Source organism: Nothobranchius furzeri, chromosome 4, assembly GCF_043380555.1.
Source record: "Nothobranchius furzeri strain GRZ-AD chromosome 4, NfurGRZ-RIMD1, whole genome shotgun sequence".
In the NCBI taxonomy this organism is placed as follows: domain Eukaryota; kingdom Metazoa; phylum Chordata; class Actinopteri; order Cyprinodontiformes; family Nothobranchiidae; genus Nothobranchius; species Nothobranchius furzeri.
This window is the reverse complement of record NC_091744.1, coordinates 70,826,772-70,849,463: the sequence shown is the minus strand read 5'-3', so window position 1 is coordinate 70,849,463 and position 22,692 is coordinate 70,826,772. Positions and strand designations below refer to the sequence as shown.

The 22,692-nt window shown below is 41.7% G+C and overlaps 2 protein-coding genes across 2 annotated transcripts; one reads left to right on the top strand and one right to left on the bottom strand.

The window, feature by feature from the left end:
• Positions 1–2,856: 2,856 nt before the first annotated feature.
• LOC107388859 (glycine cleavage system H protein, mitochondrial) lies at positions 2,857–6,484 on the top strand. Its single transcript, XM_015964620.3, has 5 exons — positions 2,857–3,047; positions 3,216–3,298; positions 3,391–3,454; positions 4,796–4,927; positions 5,938–6,484. Exons 1-5 carry the CDS (start codon positions 2,897–2,899, stop codon positions 6,033–6,035), a joined length of 528 nt encoding a protein of 175 aa, XP_015820106.1. The 5' UTR covers positions 2,857–2,896; the 3' UTR covers positions 6,036–6,484.
• A 332-nt stretch (positions 6,485–6,816) lies between these two features.
• On the bottom strand, positions 6,817–11,910 carry si:ch1073-390k14.1 (deoxyribodipyrimidine photo-lyase). Its single transcript, XM_015964618.3, has 9 exons — positions 11,590–11,910; positions 9,330–9,984; positions 8,929–9,240; positions 8,679–8,851; positions 8,507–8,591; positions 8,198–8,430; positions 7,903–8,097; positions 7,609–7,834; positions 6,817–7,495 (listed from the first exon to the last, which is right to left on the bottom strand). The coding sequence occupies exons 1-9, from the start codon at positions 11,806–11,808 to the stop codon at positions 6,951–6,953; spliced, it is 2,643 nt and encodes an 880-aa protein (XP_015820104.1). The 5' UTR covers positions 11,809–11,910; the 3' UTR covers positions 6,817–6,950.
• Positions 11,911–22,692: the final 10,782 nt, after the last annotated feature.

Genomic DNA, 22,692 nt, shown 5'->3' with positions numbered 1-22,692 from the left:
AAACCTGCAACCTTCGTGCTGCGAGGCAACAGTGCTAACAACTGCGCCACCATGCAGCCTTTGGAGAGAAGTATGTTTCCACCCCCATGCTTCACAGTGGGAATGGTGTTCTTGCAGCTAGCTTCTCTCACCAAACCCTCTGTCGGGATTCTTGGTGTGGCCTTTGACCCACTCTGGATTCCCATGTCAGTTCTCTTGTTTGCTCTTCTTTCATCTCAGGAACATTTCTTAACTAAGTCGCGTTCTGAACTTGAGATTGTTATCAACACCTTCATTTCCTCATGCGTGGACTTTTGCAACTCGCTTTTCACTTGCCTGAGAAAAACTTCCCTGAACCGTTTACAGGTGGTTCTGCATCCCTGTGCTCTGCTTCTGACAGAGTTTTCCGAACACACCCACGTCATCCCGCTCCTCTTCCAGCCTCAAGATCATTTGTACCCCACGAAGTGAGATCTTGCATGTAGTTCCAGGTCGAGGGAGACTGTCAGTGATCTTGTGTTTATTCCATTTTATCCAACAGTTGATGTCTTCTCACCAAGCTGATTGACTATTGGCTCATCCCAGTTTTAGTCTCACAGCCCAGGTGTAAAATCCTGTCTCTGGTGTTCATAGACAGCTCTCTGGTCTTGGTAAGAAAGGTTTATTTATATAGCATTTATCACAGAAAGGAAAATCACAAAGATCAACAAAATAAACAGTAAAGTCATAAAATCATGAAATGATCATAAAGTCCAAAAAACATATATCAAAAAACAAATGAAAGATAATTAAAATCAGAAAAGCACATTTTAAAACAAAATGTTAAATAAAATGGTCATAAATCAAAACTACAACACATAAAACAAATAAAAGATGATTAATCAGATAAGGCCATTGTACAAATGAAGAAAACAAATAAAAGGGTCTTCAGCTGCTCTATAAAGGTGTCCAGTCTGTCAACACAACATAAAAATAAAAGATCACTCCAAAGTAGAGGATGAACAGTGTGAAAGAGCAATCGCCTTGACTTTTATATCGGGTCTTTGGAACTTCTGGGAGGTTCTGGTGTGTGGACCTGAGGGCTCGGGTTGGAGCAGAAGGCTTTAACAGTTCAGTAATGTAGGGAGGAGCTTGACCATGTAGAGCATTGAAAGTTATAATCAGGATTCTAAAATGAACTCTAAAGTTAACGGGTAACCAGTGCAGAGACATCAGAATAGGAGTGATGTGTGCTCTTCTGTTTGCTCCAGTTAGGAGCCTCTCTGCAGAGTTCTGGACCAACTGAAGGTAGTCAATGGCTTTTTTCATCTGGAATGTGTTACAGTAATCTAGATGGAAGGAGATAAAGGCATGGATGACCATTTCAAGTTCATGCTTTGACACCAGCGTTCGCAGTTTGGAGACATTTCTCAAATGATAAAAACAGTTTCGGACCAATGTTTTTGAGTGGCTTTAAGGAACAATGATCGGTCAAAAACAACACCCAAGTTCTTCAAGTTTGACTTGACCGCAGAAGTTACATGACCAATTTGTTGACTGATTTTAGCCATGGTGGAGGTTGGCGTGTGAATGTTTGAACATCTGATCAGGTGCCTTTTTTATAGCTAACGAGTGGAGGACTGAGAAACTTCCTGAAGAAGTAACAGGTCTGTGAGGGCCAGAACTATTGCTTGTTTGTAGATGCTTGATACTTATTTTCTGCAGAACATAAATATTTTAAAAATCATACAGTGATTTCCTAGAATTTTTTTATTGCATTCAGTATTTCACAGTTGAAGTGCGCCTATGTTGCAAATTACAGATCTCTCATATTTTAAGTGGAACGACTTGCATAACTGGTTGCTGCCAAATGCTACTTTTTTCCCCACTGTGTAACATTCTCAATCATCCAGATCATGGTGCATTAAAGAAATCAGCCTTCCTTTCTTGGTTCTTAAAGCTGTTTCAGTATTATTTAAAAAGGCTTCTTAAGTTCTGCTAGATCTGCTGATGACTGGCAAGATTTGGACTACTTTAGTAAAAAATCTTCTGCGTACATCCCTCTTGAGATTTTTTTTAAATTACCAGCAGAAAAAAGCAAATTCAAGTGACAACAAAGCATAAATGTGACAGAGAAGGGTCTGTGCAATGGAGATCTTGCTGCAAGGCAAACGTTTATCAACATCCTTTGAAAGAATCTGCAAAGAAATGACAATAAAAAGTACAAAACTAACAAGATTAATATTAGCTTGCTTGATTTGATTTATTCAACAAAATAATTCAGATATTTAAATTTAAATAATGATCTCAGACAGTCAAAATGAAAAATCCCTTCAAAGTAAAGACAACACCCTAGTTCATCCCAACTTCTTTGGGAAGAGGAAGTATTTTTTTAAATTCAGGCTGCTATATTACCCATAAAATTTTAAATACATGTTCCTTTGAATTTTAGCCCACTTATAAATAGTTTTACATATGTTGAATCATATGTTTTATTTAATTCTCTTCTCTTAATTATGTGAAAAGACAAATCCATTGCAATCAATAGTTTCTGGTCAATGTGCCTGCTTCTGAGTGCTAAAAGATTGTTTTAAGTCCTTTGTCTTTATATCTAACTGTCTTTATCTCATTTTGATCTTGTTTGTTTTTATTTTCTGTTTTTCTTTGGTATAAAGCTACTTATGTGTCTGCTGCTGCTGCCTCTTGGCCAGATCGTCGTTGTAAATGAGAATGAATTCTCAATCGACTCATCTGGCTAAATGAAGGTTACATAAAATAAATAAAACAAACGAATAAAAATGTGTTTTCACGTTCAGGAGGAAGTCCCCGTTCGCTTGTCGTGCCTAACTTTGACCAGTAGGTGGGAGCAAAACGCCGCTGCTGTTTCCAACAGCAACACAGAACAAATCGACCTTCTTCTCATCAGTAAGCGACAGAGATGGCCGTCTGTGTGCTGCTCCGTTCTTTCTCTTCCAACTTTTCCACAGTTTTGCCTTTACTCACTCGCTCGGCATCGCGTTGTCCGTTACAGCTGGCCCCTAAGCCTTATTTTGGAAGAACGCTAGCCTCTTCTAGCCGAATATCAGCAGGTATTTCTCTATGAATCGGTTTTAGAGTAGCTTCTGCTAACACGTTGGTTAGCAGAAGGTTACCGTTAGCCAAATGGAAAGACGCTTCATTTGGCGGCGCTGCTGCGGGTAGTGGTGTGTTTCAATGACTTTTGCACAGATCTCTGACCGAGTTGTGTTGTTTCGCAGCACTTAAATTCACAGACAAGCATGAATGGATTCGAGTAGAAGATGACGGAGTAGGTACAGTCGGTATCAGCAACTTTGCACAAGTAAGTTTCCCAACTGCGCGCGTGCACAGTTAGATAAACGTGCTAAAGTACATGTTTTAGTTACCTTTGATCTTGTTTTTGACCGCGCGCAGGAGGCTCTGGGAGATGTAGTTTACTGTGGACTACCAGAGGTGGGAACACAGCTGGCACAGCAAGGTATGAAGTGTCCCTCGTGGGTTTGCTGGCTCTCACAGAGCCCTTTTCATATTAAAACAATAAAATCCTTCATTTGTTTGAATGCTGTTGCATTATCCAGTTATATTTGAGATGTTTGCATCGACAACACGAAAACTAATTTTCAATGTTCTACATTCACCGATTCAGATTTTCAGAGCCATTTGTGTGTGTGTGTGTGTGTGTGTGTGTGTGTGTGTGTGTGTGTGTGTGTGTGTGTGTGTGTGTGTGTGTGTGTGTGTGTGTGTATTCTCTGCTGAACTACATTTAGGCCACTTCTGTTTAATCTCTATAACTAAAATTAATCCAGACTCCCCACCACTTCAAAATTCATTTTAAGATTATGATTCTGAAAGTATAAACAGCCGCATGAAAAATCTGTTTACACTCTTTGGTGCAAATGGGGGAAAAAGCTAAATCCTCTGTGCCGTACATAGGTGTGTATTGGCACGAATCTAGAGATATGATATATCAGGGAGATGATGTGACATAGTGTGATACTCAAATCCAGATGATATTTGCAAAATTTTAGCCTGAAATTAATTGGAAACCCCAGGCCAGGCTCTTCCAAGACACATCCGGTGTAATGGTGAGATCTCCTGTCAGGATGAAGGATGTAAAAACGGAATAATTTAAATGAATACTGTAAATTTTCAATAACAGTCGATGCACTGCTTCACGAATATCGAGTCAGTATCACAACATATTGCTATATTTCTGTGTATTGATATTTTCTTACACTCCTATCGTTTGATTTTTTTATTAATGAAAAGGTTAGATTTAAAATTCATCTCTAGCTTTGACATTATTTAATCATAGATTAAAATATACACTTTTGTGTCATTTTATTTACAGTTATGAGATTTTTCAAGGCAAGAGCCAGTTTTTATTTAACAGGAAACTGTCCATAAATTAAGGTGTATGTAGGTGGTGTTTCTTTTTCTGCCATAATAAAAATTGCAACCAATCAATCAGACAAACAGTAGTTGAATTTGCCATTAGAATTAATTTTTATTGTTGTGTTGTTATAAATGCTTATTTGATCTTCGGTAAAAATCAACAATACTGTACTGTAAACAAATATTTCTAAGTTGTTTTTGTTTTCAGGTTTTGTGATATAATTGACATCGAAGTCTTGTGATAAATGGCTCATGTTTGTAAATATTTACAGAGCTGCTTTGACCTCATAATGCAACCTTATTGAGTGTGTTTCATTTCCAAAATGACTCATTTTTGGTGTAAATCCTGTGGTATCGTTTGGATTGTTAAGTGCAATACAAATAAAGCTGATGATAAATATTTTTGTTTGTCACACTGTCATAGATGAGTTTGGAGCCCTGGAAAGTGTGAAAGCAGCCAGTGAGCTTTATTCACCTTTGACTGGAGAAGTTGTAGAGGTCAACACGTTGCTGGCGGACAACCCTGGTCTGGTCAACAAGTCTTGCTACAAAGATGGTAATTTTGTACACATTATTCAGTTTATTTAGCTCATTTAGGTCTTTGAAAATGGTAAGTTTTTAAAGTGGTGATGCACCGATATGAAATTTTGGGTCGATACAGATATTTAGATCACTGTTATGACCGATAACCAATAATTGCCGATACTGATTGCTTCTAAAATCGGCAGATTTGTGTAAAAAATGATTAAAGCTGAATTTACCATTTTATGTACACACACCACACACAGTTATGCTCCTGAGATGATTTCATTCACTGCTCACATGACTAAACAAATGCACATCACCCCCCTCACCCTCTGAAACAGGGAAACAAATGTAGACAAGATGGAAAAAATATTGGTCGTTAATATCGGCTCGGTTTTATTTATCAGACCGATACAGATATGATAAAAATACAGATATCGATGCCGATATATTCCCAATTTTAAAGTAATAATCTGTGTGTTAATGGGTAGATTTTAAATTGTAGAAAAGAATAATGTTTTTTTGTTTGCACAGTTTTGCAAATTTTTTATTTACAACCATTGTTCTTCTGAAATGGACCAACTAAACAAGAATGGAAATTTGACAGAGCTTATGAGAAACTACTGATAACTGGTGTAAATTTGCAAGTTGCACTAATTAATCCTCATATTCACACCTGATTATTTTCTATTTATATAAATAACTGCTTAAGTTGTTGTTTTCATATGTATCCAGTTAAAGTATTGACACAAACAATTCAACAATTCTGTTTCCCAACTTTATTTTCATGAGCTCTCAGGTTCCAAGGTTGGACAGTAGGTGGCAGTACAGTTTAAGCCTGAGGCTAGGTTCCGCAGCTCCTGATCCACGTGGATGTCATCACGCTAAGCATCTACAGAGATTCTTGTGCCTCTCCTTATGATTGTATTTTTAAACTCGCTTAAGTACTAAAGCCCTCACAGACCTTCATCAGCAGCACGTCACTGATCAGTTCAAGCATGTTTGCCTTTGAATCCCAGCTAACCCTGGCTTTCCTCACAGGCTGGCTGATGAAGATGACAATTGCTAATCCTGCTGAGCTTGACAGTCTGATGGATGAACCAGCATATGAAAGATACATCCGCTCCATTGAGGAGTAGCCCTTCATCTCTTAATATGTGCAATGCTTCTTCTCCATTTCCAGCACCGTTGTGAGGGAGCTGCACTAGATGTGCCTCGGTTACATCACATTGCAGCAGTTGATCTTTACATCCTCTGGCTGCTGATCTGCTTTTGTTTTAGAGTCGTGAACTTTAGAAAACAATGTATTTACCCACTGTTAAAAGGCTGATGTAAAGGGATCCATCAGTCTGCACTGATTAAACAAAATCAAGACTTCTTTCAGCTTCCAATCCACAAACAGATGAGAAGGAAACTCAGTAGAATTTGCTCTGAAGCATTTTAAAGGTTGGAAAACACAAAATTCTGTTCTAGTACACTGTTAGACCTAAACAAGCACTTTGATCCTTATGGTATGATTAATTATGGCATTCAAAACTATGGATATGGGACCTGTATAATAGAAAATAAACATTTCCTTACACTTTCAGTTTTCTCTGGATTTTGTTTCCCAAATCTTACTCTTAAAAATGTAGGCAACACGTTACCGTTCATCATGTGAGGTTCTTTACTGGGTCACAGCCAGCTGGTGCTCACACACAACCCTGGACCTAGAATGTAACAGATAATCACTTCCTCTAAAAGATTTGAGCCTTGGAAAACAAAATGTAATGATTTGCGACCACAGAGAACGGTGACGTCTGATGGTTACAGAACCTGCTGTAGCCCTCCAAGTCTGTTCTGGCTTCACCAAAATCAAGAATAGAACTGAGCGGTTTTTCTACATGCCGGTGGAAAACACTTCCTGAGGTATTACTTGAAACATGTTTTGTAAACTATTAAGGTTGGTTAGGAGTCTCAACCCCTTATGTAAACTCGTTTTAATAAAAAAAAAAACATGTGTTTTCACAGCAGTAAAAGTGCAGATTTGAACTCTGGATGCTTGGCTTATGAGTTCACTTTAATAAAGTAACTGCTCCACCGGGTACGATGGAGAACCTGTCCTTGGCCGTAGGGGTTCGCCTGGCCCTTCCACGAGGTGACGGAGACGAAGGAAGCCCTTCTATTCTACGATAATCCCTCTCCAGCCTTCCCTGTCTCTGGGCGCTCTCGTACATCACACTGGTTTTAAAATCTCTCTCGTTTAGAAAGGCAACCGTCTCATCCCTTCTGCGGCTCACATATCCTTTTAGGGTTGCGTTGTAGGGGTTTGAAGCTGCGTCTGCCTCTGGCTCTTCCTGCTGGTATTTGAATTCCATGCGAGTGATTAAAGGCAGCAGGAACTGCCTCCCGCCTCTCACCACGGCTTCATCACTGTGCGACCTGCCCAGAGCCTCCGAAACCAGGCGGGGGGGCAAAGGTAACAAGTCACAACCTGAGCGCTTGTCCACATACTGCCCAAACTCTCTGCGCACCAAAGCTACGTCCTGCAGAGATCTAGTCCTCCGCTCCTCAAGGTCGGTGATCACTCGCTCAGCATACGTCTGGCCAAACACAATACCTAAACAAGCACAGGATATAAACAATAAAATGTGTTTATGGGGATTTAAAAAATCTATATCAAGAGTTATCATTTTACACTTCGATGCTGAACCTAAATCATTATGAACCAACCTGCACGACGCAGCATGGATGCGGGACATTTCCAGGGTTTGTGAATAAGCTCATCTGGTAGATCCGAAAGCTCTGGACACCATTTCCTTACGTAGCTTCCGTTGGGATCACAAGTCATAGCTGCATCGATGGGGTGCATGACAAAGTTCCAGTGATCCAAGCCACACATACCCCCATTCTGCCACATCATTGCATCTATGGCAACATCAGCATCCACAAGGGTGTCCTAAATGTGCTTGACACAGTTAGATATGTCTTTTGCTAAATGTGCATTTACACGTAGATGAAACCCACCTGGAACCAGCGATAGCCCTCTTGCCAAGGCAGATGGAGATATGCGATAAGAAAAGATGCAACAACATGCCTCATGTAGTTGTTCATCCAGCCCGTTTGCCACAGCTGCCTCATGGCTGCATCCACCAGAGGGTAGCCAGTTTTACCTTGCTGCCACGCCTTGAGGTGGCCGCGGTCAGTACTCCAACGCAGAGCCTGCAAACAGGAATGAATCAATGAAACAAAGTTTGAAAACATCTATGTATTATAGTTCCTCTTCCATGCAAAAAGTCATGCATTTGTTCTTTTTGATGACCTTGTATGGAGGTCTGAGGGACTCCCAGGGCAGGTCTGGAAACAGTGTTAACTGCCAATAAGCCATATCTCTCCATGCAAGTTTGCGCTGGAACTTTGGAGATCGACAGCATGCTCCTTTGGCATCCCAGAGTAACCAGCGTGGACTGAGCTGACCAAAGTGAAGGTACGGAGACAAACCACTGGTGTTTGAAGCATCTGCCCTGCCTGATTCCTGTTCATATCGATACACACCTGGGAAGCAGGGAAACACCCGTGAACTGCAGTTCAGTGCAACTGCACATTTTGAAATGTGTAAAGGATGTCTCACCGTCATTGAGAAAGGAATCCAGTCTGGCGTGAGCTCCATTTTCGCTAAAGTCCCAGGACTTACGAATGTTAGCTGCCCAATCAACCTGAAAGCAAAAATAAACCACATAAAATTCTGTGAATTACAAATCACTTTTTTTTTTACAGTAAACTGTTCTGCTAAGCTCACTCACTGTTGTGCCATCCTTTCTGCGAGGCATGCGTGCCAGGCCAAGTGCATCCAAAGGGACTCCCTGTGGCCAGTGTGCAGGTGTAGGAAGAGACACCGGAGGGTCCAGGGGAACCCCTATGGGAGATCCTGGGTTCTGTCTACAGCAGCTCATGAAGTGAGACACTGAACCAATCCCTACAAAAGCACAACTTCATCAAAAATACAATTTTTCATTTTAACTTCAGTTGAAAACTCCTTTGATCAGAACTAACCTCGAAGTCCCACGCCCTCCGTGCTGACAGAGTAGGGGTCTCTGAGACAGTAAGACTGTAACATCCTGCAAACAACACCACCTTTCTGCAGAGCGGCCACTGCCGCATCATCCCGCTCCTTCAGCCATGGTTCAAACAGGGCGTTGGCCATCACAGTTTGAGCTCCGGTCGTCTTTACAAGCTGTTTCAGGACGTGCAGAGAAGATCCAACCTCATTCCCCTCTCCACTGGCTCTGAGGAAGATAAGATGGCTGCCAATCTTCTCCAAGGATGCACACAAACAAGACAGAGCCTGATGAAGCCAATATTTACCTGTTCAAAACAGAAAACATGTTTAAGATGAGCTAATTTGGTTGTATGAAAGTGGCAAAGACCCTTTAGTGATTTAAAAAGTTGCTCACTAGCTCCTCCCATAGCTACTGTGACTCCTGGTCCTTCCTCCTCTTTGGGACTCCAAATAAAGACAGGAATGACAGGAGCACCCAGTTCCAGTGATCTGATGAGAGCAGGGTTGTCACACAGTCTCAAATCCCTCCTAAACCACAGCACGACTGGTGGTGGCGTTGACGGAGAACAAGGTAAACCTACAAGCTGTTGGTGGGTTCCTTTTCTCCGCTGCCGCCTATTTCTTGAGCGCTTGGGTTTGTCAGATGTATTTAAATCTTCCGTAATATGGTCTCCTTCATGTGACATACCTGGTACGGAAAAGGAGGCAGATGACCCTGAGATTTGAGGACTTTGACCTGTTTCAGGTGTTTGCTTAGCATCACTGTTAATATGTGTATTTTTGTGTTGCCCAGTCTTTTGGTTTATGTGTGGTTGGCCCTCCTCAGTCCCAGTTAGAACCGAATACGAATTTGCTTCTCTGCCAGGTGTTACTTCAAGGCAATTCTTTCCCTGATGGTTAGAAACCACATCCGGTTGATGAAAGCAGCTTGGACAGTCTGTGACTCCAAACTGCAGAGGTGTTGGCTCGTTGTTAGAGGTGGCCATCTGTTGATCTTTCATTTGCAGAAGCGAGAGAGCCAAAGCAAGTTCCATTTCGTCATCCTCAGTCTAGAATTAAAAGAAAATTGTTAATTCAAAAATTAAAATGACATTGAAAATGTTGATTATTTCTTTTCACTAATTATGAGAAAAGCCAAAATGTATTTTCCTTAAGCACGGCACCCTTGTGCAGTAAGAAAGCGCAGTTAAATTAACGTAATAAAGAGATAACGGAATATTTCAACAAGCTCTGAATACATCTGTCATCTACTGTCATCTTTCTTAGTATCCTTTTCTATTACATTCTAATGACTGCAGTAGAAAAATCTGTTCAGAAACATGAATGAGAAATAAAGAAAAGTCCATGTTTGCCTTTTAATTTAAAACTGTTAACATGGAGCTAATGACACGATGGTGTTTGCGTCAGATATTACACCATGAAGTAGAAGAGCATAACAAAAAGGAATGTGATGCTGTAATCTGTAATATGTGCACGTTTGTTAGAGCAACTGTTGTGGAAAATATTACCATCAAGCTAATCACATGACTAAACAATTACACATCACACTCCTCACCCTCTGAAACAGGCAAACAAACGGAGACAAGATGGAAAAAGTGAATATCGGCCTAGTTTTATTTATCAAACAGATACCGAGGTGTTAAAAAAGGCCTAACATTGACCAATACCAATATTGAGGCCGATATATTGTCCATCCCTAAAAGCAAGCCTTGGGTGACTATTCTTGTGTTTGTTTTTGTGGTTTGTTAGCTGTCTTAGCCACACGGAGCTATGTGCTGCGAGGACAGCATCACAACACAGGCAAAAATTCTACTTCATAAGCTGTGCCAATCAACAGAGGTGTGACCAAGTCACTGCTTTGCAAGTCACAAGTCTTTCCAGTCAGATCTCAAGTAAAGTCAAAGACAACCAAGTCCAAGTCGAGTCCAAAGTCAATGATGTGTAGGTCCAAGTCAAGTCCAAGTTCTTAACTTTGAATTTTCAAGTCATAGTCAAGTCATCTGTTCAACTTCAATTTAATGACGATGATAACAAATAGATTTCAGAAATAAAGCTTCTTAAAGATTAATTTATTTGCTCAAACAAGCAAAAAATGCAACTGAAACTGATTATGAACAATGTGCTGCTGCATTTAGCAGTAGAAGATCACACCCAGAACCAAGAATGATTTATGATTTTTGTCCATGTCAGGCCACTTTTGTGCTAAAATGTCAAATATGCTCAAGTCACCATCAAGTCAACAGATGCAAGTAAATTCAAGCCGCAAGTCATTGGCACTCAAGTCCGAATCAAGTCAGATTTTATCAAGTCAAGTCAGAAGTCATTAAAATAATGACTCAAGTCTGACTCAAGTCCAAGTCACGTAACTCGAGTCCACACCTCTTGCAATTAAGTAAAATATTTAAAAATCTTTACCTCTGATCAGTCATATTTAGACATTCTGAGAGAGAGAGGCTGAAGAGTGGTTTGTAAAGTTTGGGTCATTAAAAGTCTGAAAACCGATACCGATATTTTCCAATGTTGAATTTCAATGTCAATATTGGTCGATATTAATGGTAGACTAATAACATCGAACATCCCTGCTTTAAACGTTTTCCAACTTCAAGCAGCACTTTTAAAATTGAAGGTCTCCTTAAGCTGAAATCCTTACTGACCTTAGAGAAATATTCCTGATAGATGGAGGTGAGGATGGAGTGCAGGTGGATGTTGGCCGTGGATAGAGGCTTGATGATGGAAGCGAACTGTGAGAGGGTTTCCTGGTGGCCCAGGATCGACAAACACATTGCAAAATATCCTTCTGGATCCTCTCGACCCACCAGAACCTCCCTCAACATGTGTCTCACCAAAGCCAGGTCATCCGCTACCGAAGGCATGATCGAATAGAAGGTGAGGATACAATTATGTTGAGAGAAAGTTTAAGATCTGAGCATTCTGCTCTCCACCTGCTAAAGTCACTGCCGGTTACCAAACAGCTGATTTGCGGTTACACAAGCCACGTGTCAGTGTTTTGTAACGAAGCTAAATGTGTGTAATAACAGAAGCGCACCGTTAGGGGGAGCACACATCTAACTAAAAACAAAGCAGGCGTGCCCAGTGAGACCAGTGAGTTTTTAATCATGTGACTAACAGAAGAGCTTCCTGGTTTACATTTCATTAATTAGACAGAAGGTTGTGCAATGGAATTGTAATTAATGCCTTAGAAATGTCAACGTCTTCAGTTGATCTAAGGCTTCCTCTTGGCTTTGCCTTCTTTTGTCAGAGGTTTTGCATGTCAGTGGAAATGCTTCATGTCTGTGGCCCCATAAGCAAAAAAAAAAAAAAAAAAAACAATCAAACAGAGACCCTTGGTTCTTTTGAAAGATCATCAGCTTTACGATAGTCATTCTCTAATTTCTTTGCTTCATCTTGACAGGAGTTTGTTGCTTTTCAAGTGCCTGCTGTGATGTGAGACAGAATAAAACAAAGCCAGAAGACAATGTACCCAGCAGTGAATTTTTAATCATGGTCTGAATTCCTGCTGTTAAAGGGGTGTGCTAAGTAATTGATTTTTTTAATGAGACCACAAACAGGATTTTTGAATGTTCGCAGCGGGGGTGGACTGTGATTTGGGCCAAACTGTAAAGCTCTGAAAATGTGACTTCAAAAACAAGGGCCTCCTGTCTCAGCTGTTCTGAGTACGACATGGAAAGTAGCCAGAGTGCATGAAGGGAGGATGCGTTGAGAGCTCTGGTATGTGCGGAGAGCAATACAGAAAAAGAGGAAGAAGAGAAAGAGATTGAGAGAGAGGGAGAATCAATAGTGTTTAGACAGAGAAGTGGAGTCTAAGTGTGTGATCAATAGAGAGCAGAGAGGAGAGATTAGCTGCTTTTCTCCCTCAAACTAACACTGACAAATTGGTGAATTGGTGTATCGGCCCTTGGGCTAAACGGATTGACCCGCTGTTTCCATGTTCTACCGTGTACTGTCAATAAAGATCTGTGTTCATTGTGGGTCTCAATGAAGAGAGTGAATGAAGCACCAGAAGTAAGGAAATGGACGGAAGGGGAAGGTAGAAGTATAGCCCAGGTGTCCACGATACACACACAAAATGTCCTCACCGCCATCTCATTAAGGCTGACGCGCGTTCACACGAGCATCCTGTTATAAAACCATAATAACATCTCCAGGAAAATTAATGGAAAGACAGATTAAAAACTAAGTGAGGAGAAACGGGGCACTGGTGTAGCTATTTACAACTCATAAATCATCCTGACACACCCACGCGCAAGTAGACATATAGACACACACACATATACACACACACGTACTGTAATTAACCACAGGCTATTTACTCTCTCCTGCTGTAAATTAGACATGCAGACACAGTTATTACATTAGGGGAATCTGCCATGCAGAATGCTAACAGGAAGAGGAGGGGATACTTGTCCGCACAACAAGCAGCTCATATAAACATAAACACACACACACACACACACACACACACACACACACTTACATGTACACAAGAAAGAAGGTATGGAAGAATCACAGACTGACGGGAGTGAAAATGAAGCTGCAGCACAGAGAATAGGGGCCCCCAGCTCTTTGTTCCCTGCTGCATTTCATTATCTGAAACGCCAGCCACCACACACACACACACACACACACACACACACACACACACGCTCATGCAACCCCCCTCCCCCCCTTTCCCTAAAGCTGTCTGCCTCCACTCTGCACACTGCACAAAAAGGAGGAAAATAGAGATACTGCGTCAGTGCCATTCACTGGCATCTGGACTCAGTCATGACAAGCGTGTCTGCATGGTCATCTTAAATCAGCCAGAGCAGAATCTCCTGTGAGTTGACTCATTAAAAAAATATATTACACCATAAAAAAATTACATTTTAGGTCCAAGAAGGAGAGATAAGGGCTTGATTGAAGCAAGTGTTGATAATCAGTCTGGGGTAGCTGGTCTCAGTTTGGTTTATGTGGAGTTTCTCCGTGTGTGTCCTCTAGTTTCCCCTGCCTCCCTCACCCCAGTCTGTCCCTCTGTTTTCCCACGGTGATCGATAGCTCATTACAATCATTGACTGCGGCTCATCAGCACCTGTTAAAGTCTAGGGAGACAGAAAAGGTGTGTGTGCATCTAACATGTGTTTTGTGCTCCAAGCTCCATGACAAATATGAGAAATGGTGAAATTAAACATTTGAAAGGTTTATTATTATTATTATTCCTCCACTGCACATCCTCTGCTGCAGGTGTCTAGTTTGTTGTTGCTTTATGGTCCGTGGTCTTCGCGAACATCTTATTATGCAACTCACGTGAGTACCATGGTTTGTTGCTATGGTGATTGCCAGGGGAGCCAGAGTATTATAGGTGTTTATCCCAGACAGGAGAGGGCTTCTCTCTGTCTATCAAGACATGCTTCAATTTATCACACGGTTTGGACCTCACATGAGGATGAACACAGTCACAGGAGTAACGGAGTACAACGCAATCAACAGCTGGAAAAAAAACCTACATATGTGTTGGTTTAATGCATCACCCCTGGGCTGGTTTTTGGACAAGACAGACTGTGAGCTGGAAAATAAATCAAGAGAAATGAAAGCAAACACCAATAGCCATAGTTAAGGGCAAGCAAGAATGTGTAAAAAAGAAAAAATTAAAAACCCTGAAGAGATCCCCCATGGATTCATTCACAGGATGTGGTCTGAGAAAAGAGGAAAATTGGTATAAGAGTGTGAATTTTATGGAAAAGTGGATATAAATAGGGTGAATACAATGGTGGATGGCATAAAAGAAAAGGCTCTCACTGCATGCATAAATTACACACATCATTTACATATTCATTATGTTTTGTGTTATAATGACAGTATTTGCTTAATAGCTCCACCACCACTGGCAGCCTTTGTTTGACACCAGAGAATTTAAAGTGAGGGGGGAGAAGAAAAAACACAAAGAATCGTGGGTCATCTTGGTAAAGTGGGTGAGGTCAATGGTGCACAATCAATTTTACTGATAATCGCATCAATCATATTGCTGTACAGAGTGAACAAGCACAACCTGCTCAGGGCTCTTAGAGATGTGAAATGAGGCACACATGGAGGGGGGGGGGGGTTGGTAAAAGTTAATTAAAACAACACAGCTTTCTCTAAACTCAGAGCTCTATTCGTCCTCCTCTTGTCTCGGTGGAATAAGTAACTGCTGCTGTAATTACCTACAGGGCAGGCACAGAGATCATTCCTTCAGGTGCTAAAATTGTCCTCCAAATGACAATCAGGACTGGGGAATTGTGTTGTGCCTTTAGGAAAGGAAAAGTTTGGAACGATTCCGATTAGTGGTGTTGGGTGTGAAAACTGATGGGGCAAATGATTTTGAAAGTGAATAAATAACGTTAGAGGAAGAAAGAGGGATAGGAGTGAAGAGACAGGGGGAAGGGCAATGGAAGAATGAGCTACAAATGAGAGCGATGGCGGTGGCAGGTTGGCACGGTGCCATCCAGTCAGGACTTAAGCGGGGGCGGGCATGGGCATGGGCAAAGGGGCGAGGAGAATAAGAGTGAAAGAGGAACGAAACAGACTTGGTACCAACTTGGCACAGGCATAACGGCGCGTAACGAACATACGACTGGGTAGAGAAGAGGAAGATATGACAAGATCATAGTGTAGCGGAGATTAGAAGTAAGTGATCAGCACACAGAAGATGACTCACGTGTAGATCAATGAAAACGCCATAAAAGGATGCTGAGGATGGATGCGGACGATGCTCTAAAGTTGCCATTAGGGACTATTGGACATTTGACAATCAATGGATTCGGAAATCGCTGTGATCTTTTGGACCTTTCAATCTCTGCCTACCAGCCGCAGAGTGCCAGCCATCGGGCAGCATGCCAGCCCGAACTCAGGGCATACTCGATGCGATCAAAGCAGATGGTGGAGTATCGTTTTAGTCAAAGACAAAAGGACTCACCTCAGAGGATTTCCTTCCAATCATCATTTGTTTGCTCTGACAAAGCCAAAAAGAAGTGCCCGTTCAACGATTGCCAGCGGTTGTGATGGCATCTCTTTGACGGGCAGTGGGGCAAAGGGACAAAGATGGCATGCTGCCAAGGCAACATCAACACACACAAGCGGAAACCGAAACATCCGCGCGGCGAACTGAACATTTCAGACGCGCTGAATGTTTTGGGCGAAGACATCCCCTCAAGGGGAAGGCTGAAAACACAGATGGCATGTTGCCAAATGGGAAGTGCAAGGCGCCATCAAAAGCTGTTCTAAAGGGCATTAGGTGGAAGCCCAAAGAAGCTGCAAAGTGTTACACTGAAACCAACGAACGCAGCTGTTGTGGATGGGCAAGAACGGGTTCCTCAATGCCAACTCAGCTCTTGTACCAACTGCAGCGCTGAGAGGAAGTTTTTGGGCGCTGCAAAGCATGAAGAGAGATCATACCATTTTTACAATGGAGAGGACAGATTTGAAAGGTGGAGAGATAATGAGCAAAGGATGAAGAGAGGGAAATAAGGGGAATTTTGTGCTTAATGAAGAACAGTGGGAGTGGATGGACAGAGATGATGAAGAGCCTCTTTCCTGCATTTGCACACCTGGGATGTTCTTAGAGGGAAATCCCTTCCGACTGCTGCGTGTGTTAAAGGGAGGGATGTGTTGGCATCATCTCCAGGGTGTCAAACTGTGTTTCTCCACTGCCAGTCGGGGAGGGTGCTGGAGTCGTCAGGGGCGGGTAACTGTCTGGGCATCTCATCTGCAGCTAATTAACAACCACACACTAATTCTAACAGCCGATCATAATTAGTGATTTAATCGCTCGTCAACGCTTTTCTCCCCCCTGAAATTGTGCCTCCTATTTGGAAACGTGCGGATAATCCAAGAACTGCTTGATGCCCGCCCACCCCCCTCCACTTTTCCTCGTCCTTCTTTTCTTCATCCTTGGCTCCAGACTCCAGTGGGATCTTAATTAAGCCAGAGCTTCATTATGCAAATGGAGTACAATAAACGAAAGCGGAGGTGGAGCTGGATCCAGACCAAATTGGAGCGGTGGGAGGGGAGAGCTGGAAGTGGAAAATGAGATGTGGACGTCTGCCAAAATGTTCTTTATGATATTGCTGCATTACGATAATTGTACGTTGTTCTATCACGAATGTCTAGTGTTCTGCGACAGTGCCGTGCGTGAGAGCCAACATTTTGTCACTGTGATGCATCCTTTTTCGGCTGCCACAAGGGGAAAGTTCTCTGAAATAACACTGGATATTCAGAATGTCATCTCGTACAAAGAATACTCTCAGGGGGATCACGACGATGAACCCCTCACCAGTTGGCTGTTGTCGTGGATACGGAGAAAAGATAGCAGAGATAGGAGGAAAAAGAAAAGGAGGCAGACAGAAACACTGACAGTGGCAGCAACGTGGCAGCTAATGTCATCTCAGTTTAATCATTGCACAGGATCATGGGGTTCATGAAAATTCATTTGCATATCATTAAACGGAGAGAGGTTATTTGGTGTGGGCCGCCAAAATGGGATTGGGGGGGGGGGCTCGTTATTAAACTGCAATGTTTTATAGTCTGCCAGCCGATTCATTTAATTTGGACGTAATTAAAATATGTCAGACTCAATCAATCATGCCAAGAGGGATACTATCAATGTATCAGTCTGCATAAGGACCAGTTATCGGATATGCAGTTGGACAGTTTCCAATAACATTCAATAACTGCGTTTTATTCTTCTGTGAACTGGACCGATCTATTTGTTTCTCCTAATAAATATGAAAATATTTATAAAAGCCATATTTTAACTTTTGTGTATTACGTCAAAACCCATTTCTGACAGGTGGTGATGTCACCATGTGCACGTCAAAAAAGGAGTGTCTCACTCTGCCTTTTAGGCCTTGGTGAGAGGCTGCCCGTGTTGGGTATGCATGCCTGTGTTCGTTTCTTATTTGCATAAGTGATATAATTAGACCACCCTTTCACATGTAGATCAGTCTGACAACATAGCAATCACTCTCACACACGTACAGTCCTGCACACTGCACCACACGCTCGCTGCCATGACCACCCCCGTATCTTGGAGGGTCTGTTGTCTGTGAGCCAAGAGTGTAAAGATTAACATAATCCAGCTAATAAGTGTGAGTAATATTCACACAGTGACGCGTGGCATAGACACTCTCCTGCTGATGCGTATTTGTATCTCATTATAGATGTAAAGTACTGTGGTCGCCAGTGGGGTGGAGGGGGACAATACGGTGGGGGGGGAGGGTGAAGAATCACAAAGTGTGGTCCTCAACAATAAATGGAGAAGTTTTCCTGTCCACCTCTTTAGAAATGAATCGGTGTAACTTAGGTGGTCTCATCTCACAAGATGCCAACGATCGACAATTGAAGACTTGTAGATTTTCTCTAAAATGTCACAAAACAGCACAACAGATACTTTTGTTGTGCATTTCTAAAAAGGTGCAGTGTCAGTTTTGCAGCAGAGTGTAGGAATTATAAATTGTGTATTTGCTCTTGCAGGCTGTGGCTCTGCAACATGATTGATTAGGACGGTGTGACGACCATTAAAAAGTCATTTAAAAGATGGATAGGGACCACATATCCAAATAAAAACCACTTTATACCTGATGAAGTGCTGAACAAACTCTTCTTCGAAGACATTTACTGATTACTATTGGGGTATGAGTGAGTGTAATGTGGGAAGCTATGCATCAGCTGTGGGACACACCAGACTGATCGGCGGCTTACTTTTGAGCAGTGGGTGGTGGGACACCCATGCTTATAAAACTGATTTTTTTTAAATGTTTAGGCCAGAAAGAAACATTGAAGCTACTAGTTTTGGACAGGAGTGTAATCAGAGAGGTTCAAGCACACAGCAATAGGTAAATAAATAAATACCACATGTAGCCATACACCTGCTCAAATGGATTAAAATATATTTGATAGCACAGCATGGCTTCAAATGGAGCCTTATCCTCAGAAACAGAGGTGTGTCTCAGTGCGCGAATGCATTTCAGCTCTGTCTCTTTAACTCGGGGCTCTACCACAGCAGCATGCTTTGGGATTCATGCATAAACATGAGCTGGCCTTTCAAGCTCTCTCCTCACATAACCAATCTAAATCTAAATGAGCCCCCACTACAGATACACCAGCAGGCAATGACATTACACCCCCCCTTCCCCAGCCCCAGCCCAACCCCCTACTCTGCTACCCCCAGCGACACATATACACCAGCAGGCAATAATTTCACGCCATCCCTCAAAGCCCCCCCCTATCCACCTATGCTCCACGCACACACACTCGTACCCCCTTTCTGCCGCAACCCCACCAGCTGCACAGTGCTCATTTGATTAAGAGGGGAGGACAGGGAGAAGGAGAAATGGTGGGGGATCACTTTATCACGATGACTTTCTAAGACGGCTATCATCAGATACGAAGCTATCTCAAGTCCTCTTGTGTGTTCACTTTTCTATTGTTCTCCACATGGATATTTGTACCTCCTCCCTGCAACCAAAATCAGATCATAACAGGTTCACGGTAACATTTTCCCTTGGTGCATTTCTGTGTAGTGGCTAAATGAATGACTCGCAGCTAGAAAAGATACCAATGTGTTTGACTCCAAATAAACGGCACATTCCGGTTTCTTTTTGAAATGCCCACTTCAAAGTTTCACTGAAAACGAAAAAATTTAAATCTCCTCTACCAATCTAAGTCTTTGAAATGTTGCATATGAATATCTTTGTGTCCTAAATGTGCTGTAGTGTGCAATTTTCCTCCCCTCGCTCCCTCTCTCTCTCCCTTTCTGAGTCGTAAAACACATTATCATCAGCAGCAGCAGCAGGAGCAGCAATGTAATTCATCCGAGGTCGTTAATATTCATCATATCATTTAGTCACAAAGGAAACTCATCTGGCTGAATGTCACAGATGTAATTAATGAAGTGACCCCAGAGGTCACGGCTCCATTCACCAAACGCCTTCCACACTCTGGCGTGTTTTACACATACACACCAAATGCTTTCCAGCCAGACATGCTCCAACGATGAACACAAGACTTGGGATGTGAAAGACTTGGAAGAGACACTCTTGCATAGCACAACACTCATAAAAGGCATTCGGAGTTAAACCAAAGGGACGACACCAGAGCGTGCACCAAAGCAGACTTTATTTAGCTCAGTGGAGTATGGGGAGGAGAGGCAGGAGAAACACACAACAGCTGAGGGAAAACGGGTTAGGAAGAGTATAGAGACACAATAAACCACCGGAGCAGGACGTAAGGACAGGTGCACATCACAGGTATCTTTTTGGTCATCACTATGGCAACAACATATCCAGAAAAGAAAAAGTAAAAGAACCGTTTTACCTACAGAAAGGATAACAGAGTCTCTTCACCATAAAAGACTCCAATATGTACATCTTACAGTCACTAAGATCAAGAGAACAAGAGCGAAATTAAAGTTGAAATCATCCATGTAGAAAATAAAAACTGCCTTTGTGGTATTTGGAATGCACATTTCTGCACAGAAGAAAGCTCATTGGTATTGTCGTAAACATTGGTTGGTTTAAGAACGAAACACGACAAGAGTAAGTCCATTTCCTTTGGAAAACTTGGCTGCAATGCCGGACAGAGTCCGCAAAGCTGTCGCAGCCGGACTACTGACTAAAGACGCTGCAACACAGAAAGACACCGTACCAGGTTTGGGGCTTAACTCCTTCAAATATCAACGCAGAATCTTCATGTAGCTTGAGAAATGAACACCAAAATAATGCGGAAGCTTGAAAACACGTTCCTCGTCTACGAAAGCCTTTTTTTTTTCTTCTGAGTAGGAGTGAGTAAGACACTGAAAAACAAACTTGATGGAATCGAGCCCCACATATCCTTTCATCGTGAACAGAATAACAGAGGGGCAGTTTATCAACAGCATCACAGGTATCATTACAGTTTGTAGTCATTAAAGCCTAGTGGTAAAGCGATCAGAGCATGCATCTTCCTACAATATCATTAGAAACTACAGTACATTAGCAGCAAACTGGACATCCTTAAGGGCTGAAGTTTAACACTATGGTATAAAAGAAAAATAAACGGCAACATTTTTCAAGAGAAGTAAAACTCTTCAACCGCTATATTACAGACTGCCATGGCTCTAGTTTGGGGTTTTGGTTACAGTCTCCAGTGTGCTTATGAGAGGCAGAAAAAAACAGTAGCTTAGATAGAGGGACTCCTTCCTTCTTCAAAAACAGCAGTACATCGTCAAGTAAACAGTAGCGCTTATTTTTGTAGGAAATATGGTTAAAGTATTATCACGTCTTTGGATTTTTGTCTTAAAGCATTAATTATTGTTTAGCTATTATTGTTATATTATCAATATTATTACAGGTAGAATAAGGACTGGTCATAAATGAACAGAGGAAGAATTGCAAGAGAGAAACAAGAGAAAAGTAGGCATGGAGGGGAAAGGGAGAATAAATTAAGTGTACAAAAATAACATCAATAACATCCAAAGTTTTTCCTCTACTTTGCGGAGAAGCTCAATATATGTGGAAAAGAGAGCTAAGTGTCAAACATCCAATGAAGTCTCGAGTCAACCATACAAAAGCTAAATACTGTACATTTACCCCCTCACATTATTAAACACTTTAGTTTCAATAAGATTTTTTTGTAACAATCACTCAGAGGTGAAAAGCTCAGATCTTTGACGCACTGAGAGGTTTTGTGTAGATTTCACGTAAAGCTTAGTTCAAATTTTAACCAGGCCTCTTTTGTTTGAAAAACAGACGGTTGTCATGTTTAAGTCACATCTGAAGTGGAGCCAAGTTGATCTGAGCATCGAAAGCTTTACAGTCATCACCTAACATTGGTAAGCCATTGGTATATTCAAATAGAATGGAAAGGCAGTAAGTCTTCTTGCCTGAACGTACGAAAGCCGTCACAATACTTTCGTCATCATGACATTATTATATTGAAGCAAGACAGTTCATGTCGATCCATAAAATTTCATAATAAACTATTACTAAACACACACAATGCAAATTTGAGTTTGGTTAGAGTTTCCATTTACAGTAGAATGGTTGAGTGCTATAAAAATAGTTTACCCTTTTCAGGACAAACTGGCCTTTTATCAACTGTGCTATTTGGGTTGTTTTTCAATAAAGGAACATACAAGGAGTACATGTACAACAGAAGACTCATCATTGGCTTTTAGGAGGTGAAGCAGCATTCTAGCACCACCACAGTCTATTGGTGCTCAGCTTACCTATGCCGGCTGCAATTCTCACCCCTTCACCATACAGACGTCCGCTCTGCAGTTTGTCATTGAAAACAAACACGTTCAAAAATTAAATCAACAGACATGTAAAATTTTGGTTATGAGCTTTGGAATCTGAGACAGTCTTTACAAAAGCTCTATGCAAATACCCTTACGCATTTAAAGGATATTAATCCGTTTTCTTTTTTCCCCTTTTCTTCTTCGTCTTCTTCCACTCTGCTTTGTTTTTCTTCAAGTTTTTTTTTTTTTTTGGAGTTCTCTATTTACACTAAAATCTCTTTGACGGTTTGTTTTCCAGCCTTGTACAGACTGGAACTACATGCTACACAGCTAGTTATCTAGCACGGTCTGGTGGAGGGCCCACTGTGAGTCTGTCATGCAGACTGAGAGGTAGACTGCAGGTCTAGCTGGGCAGTGAGGTCACATACTTGGAGAATGCTCTTTGGCCTCTGTGGCATGGTGTGTGTGTGTTTTTTTTTTTAATCGAGTCGGTGTTTGGTGTAGC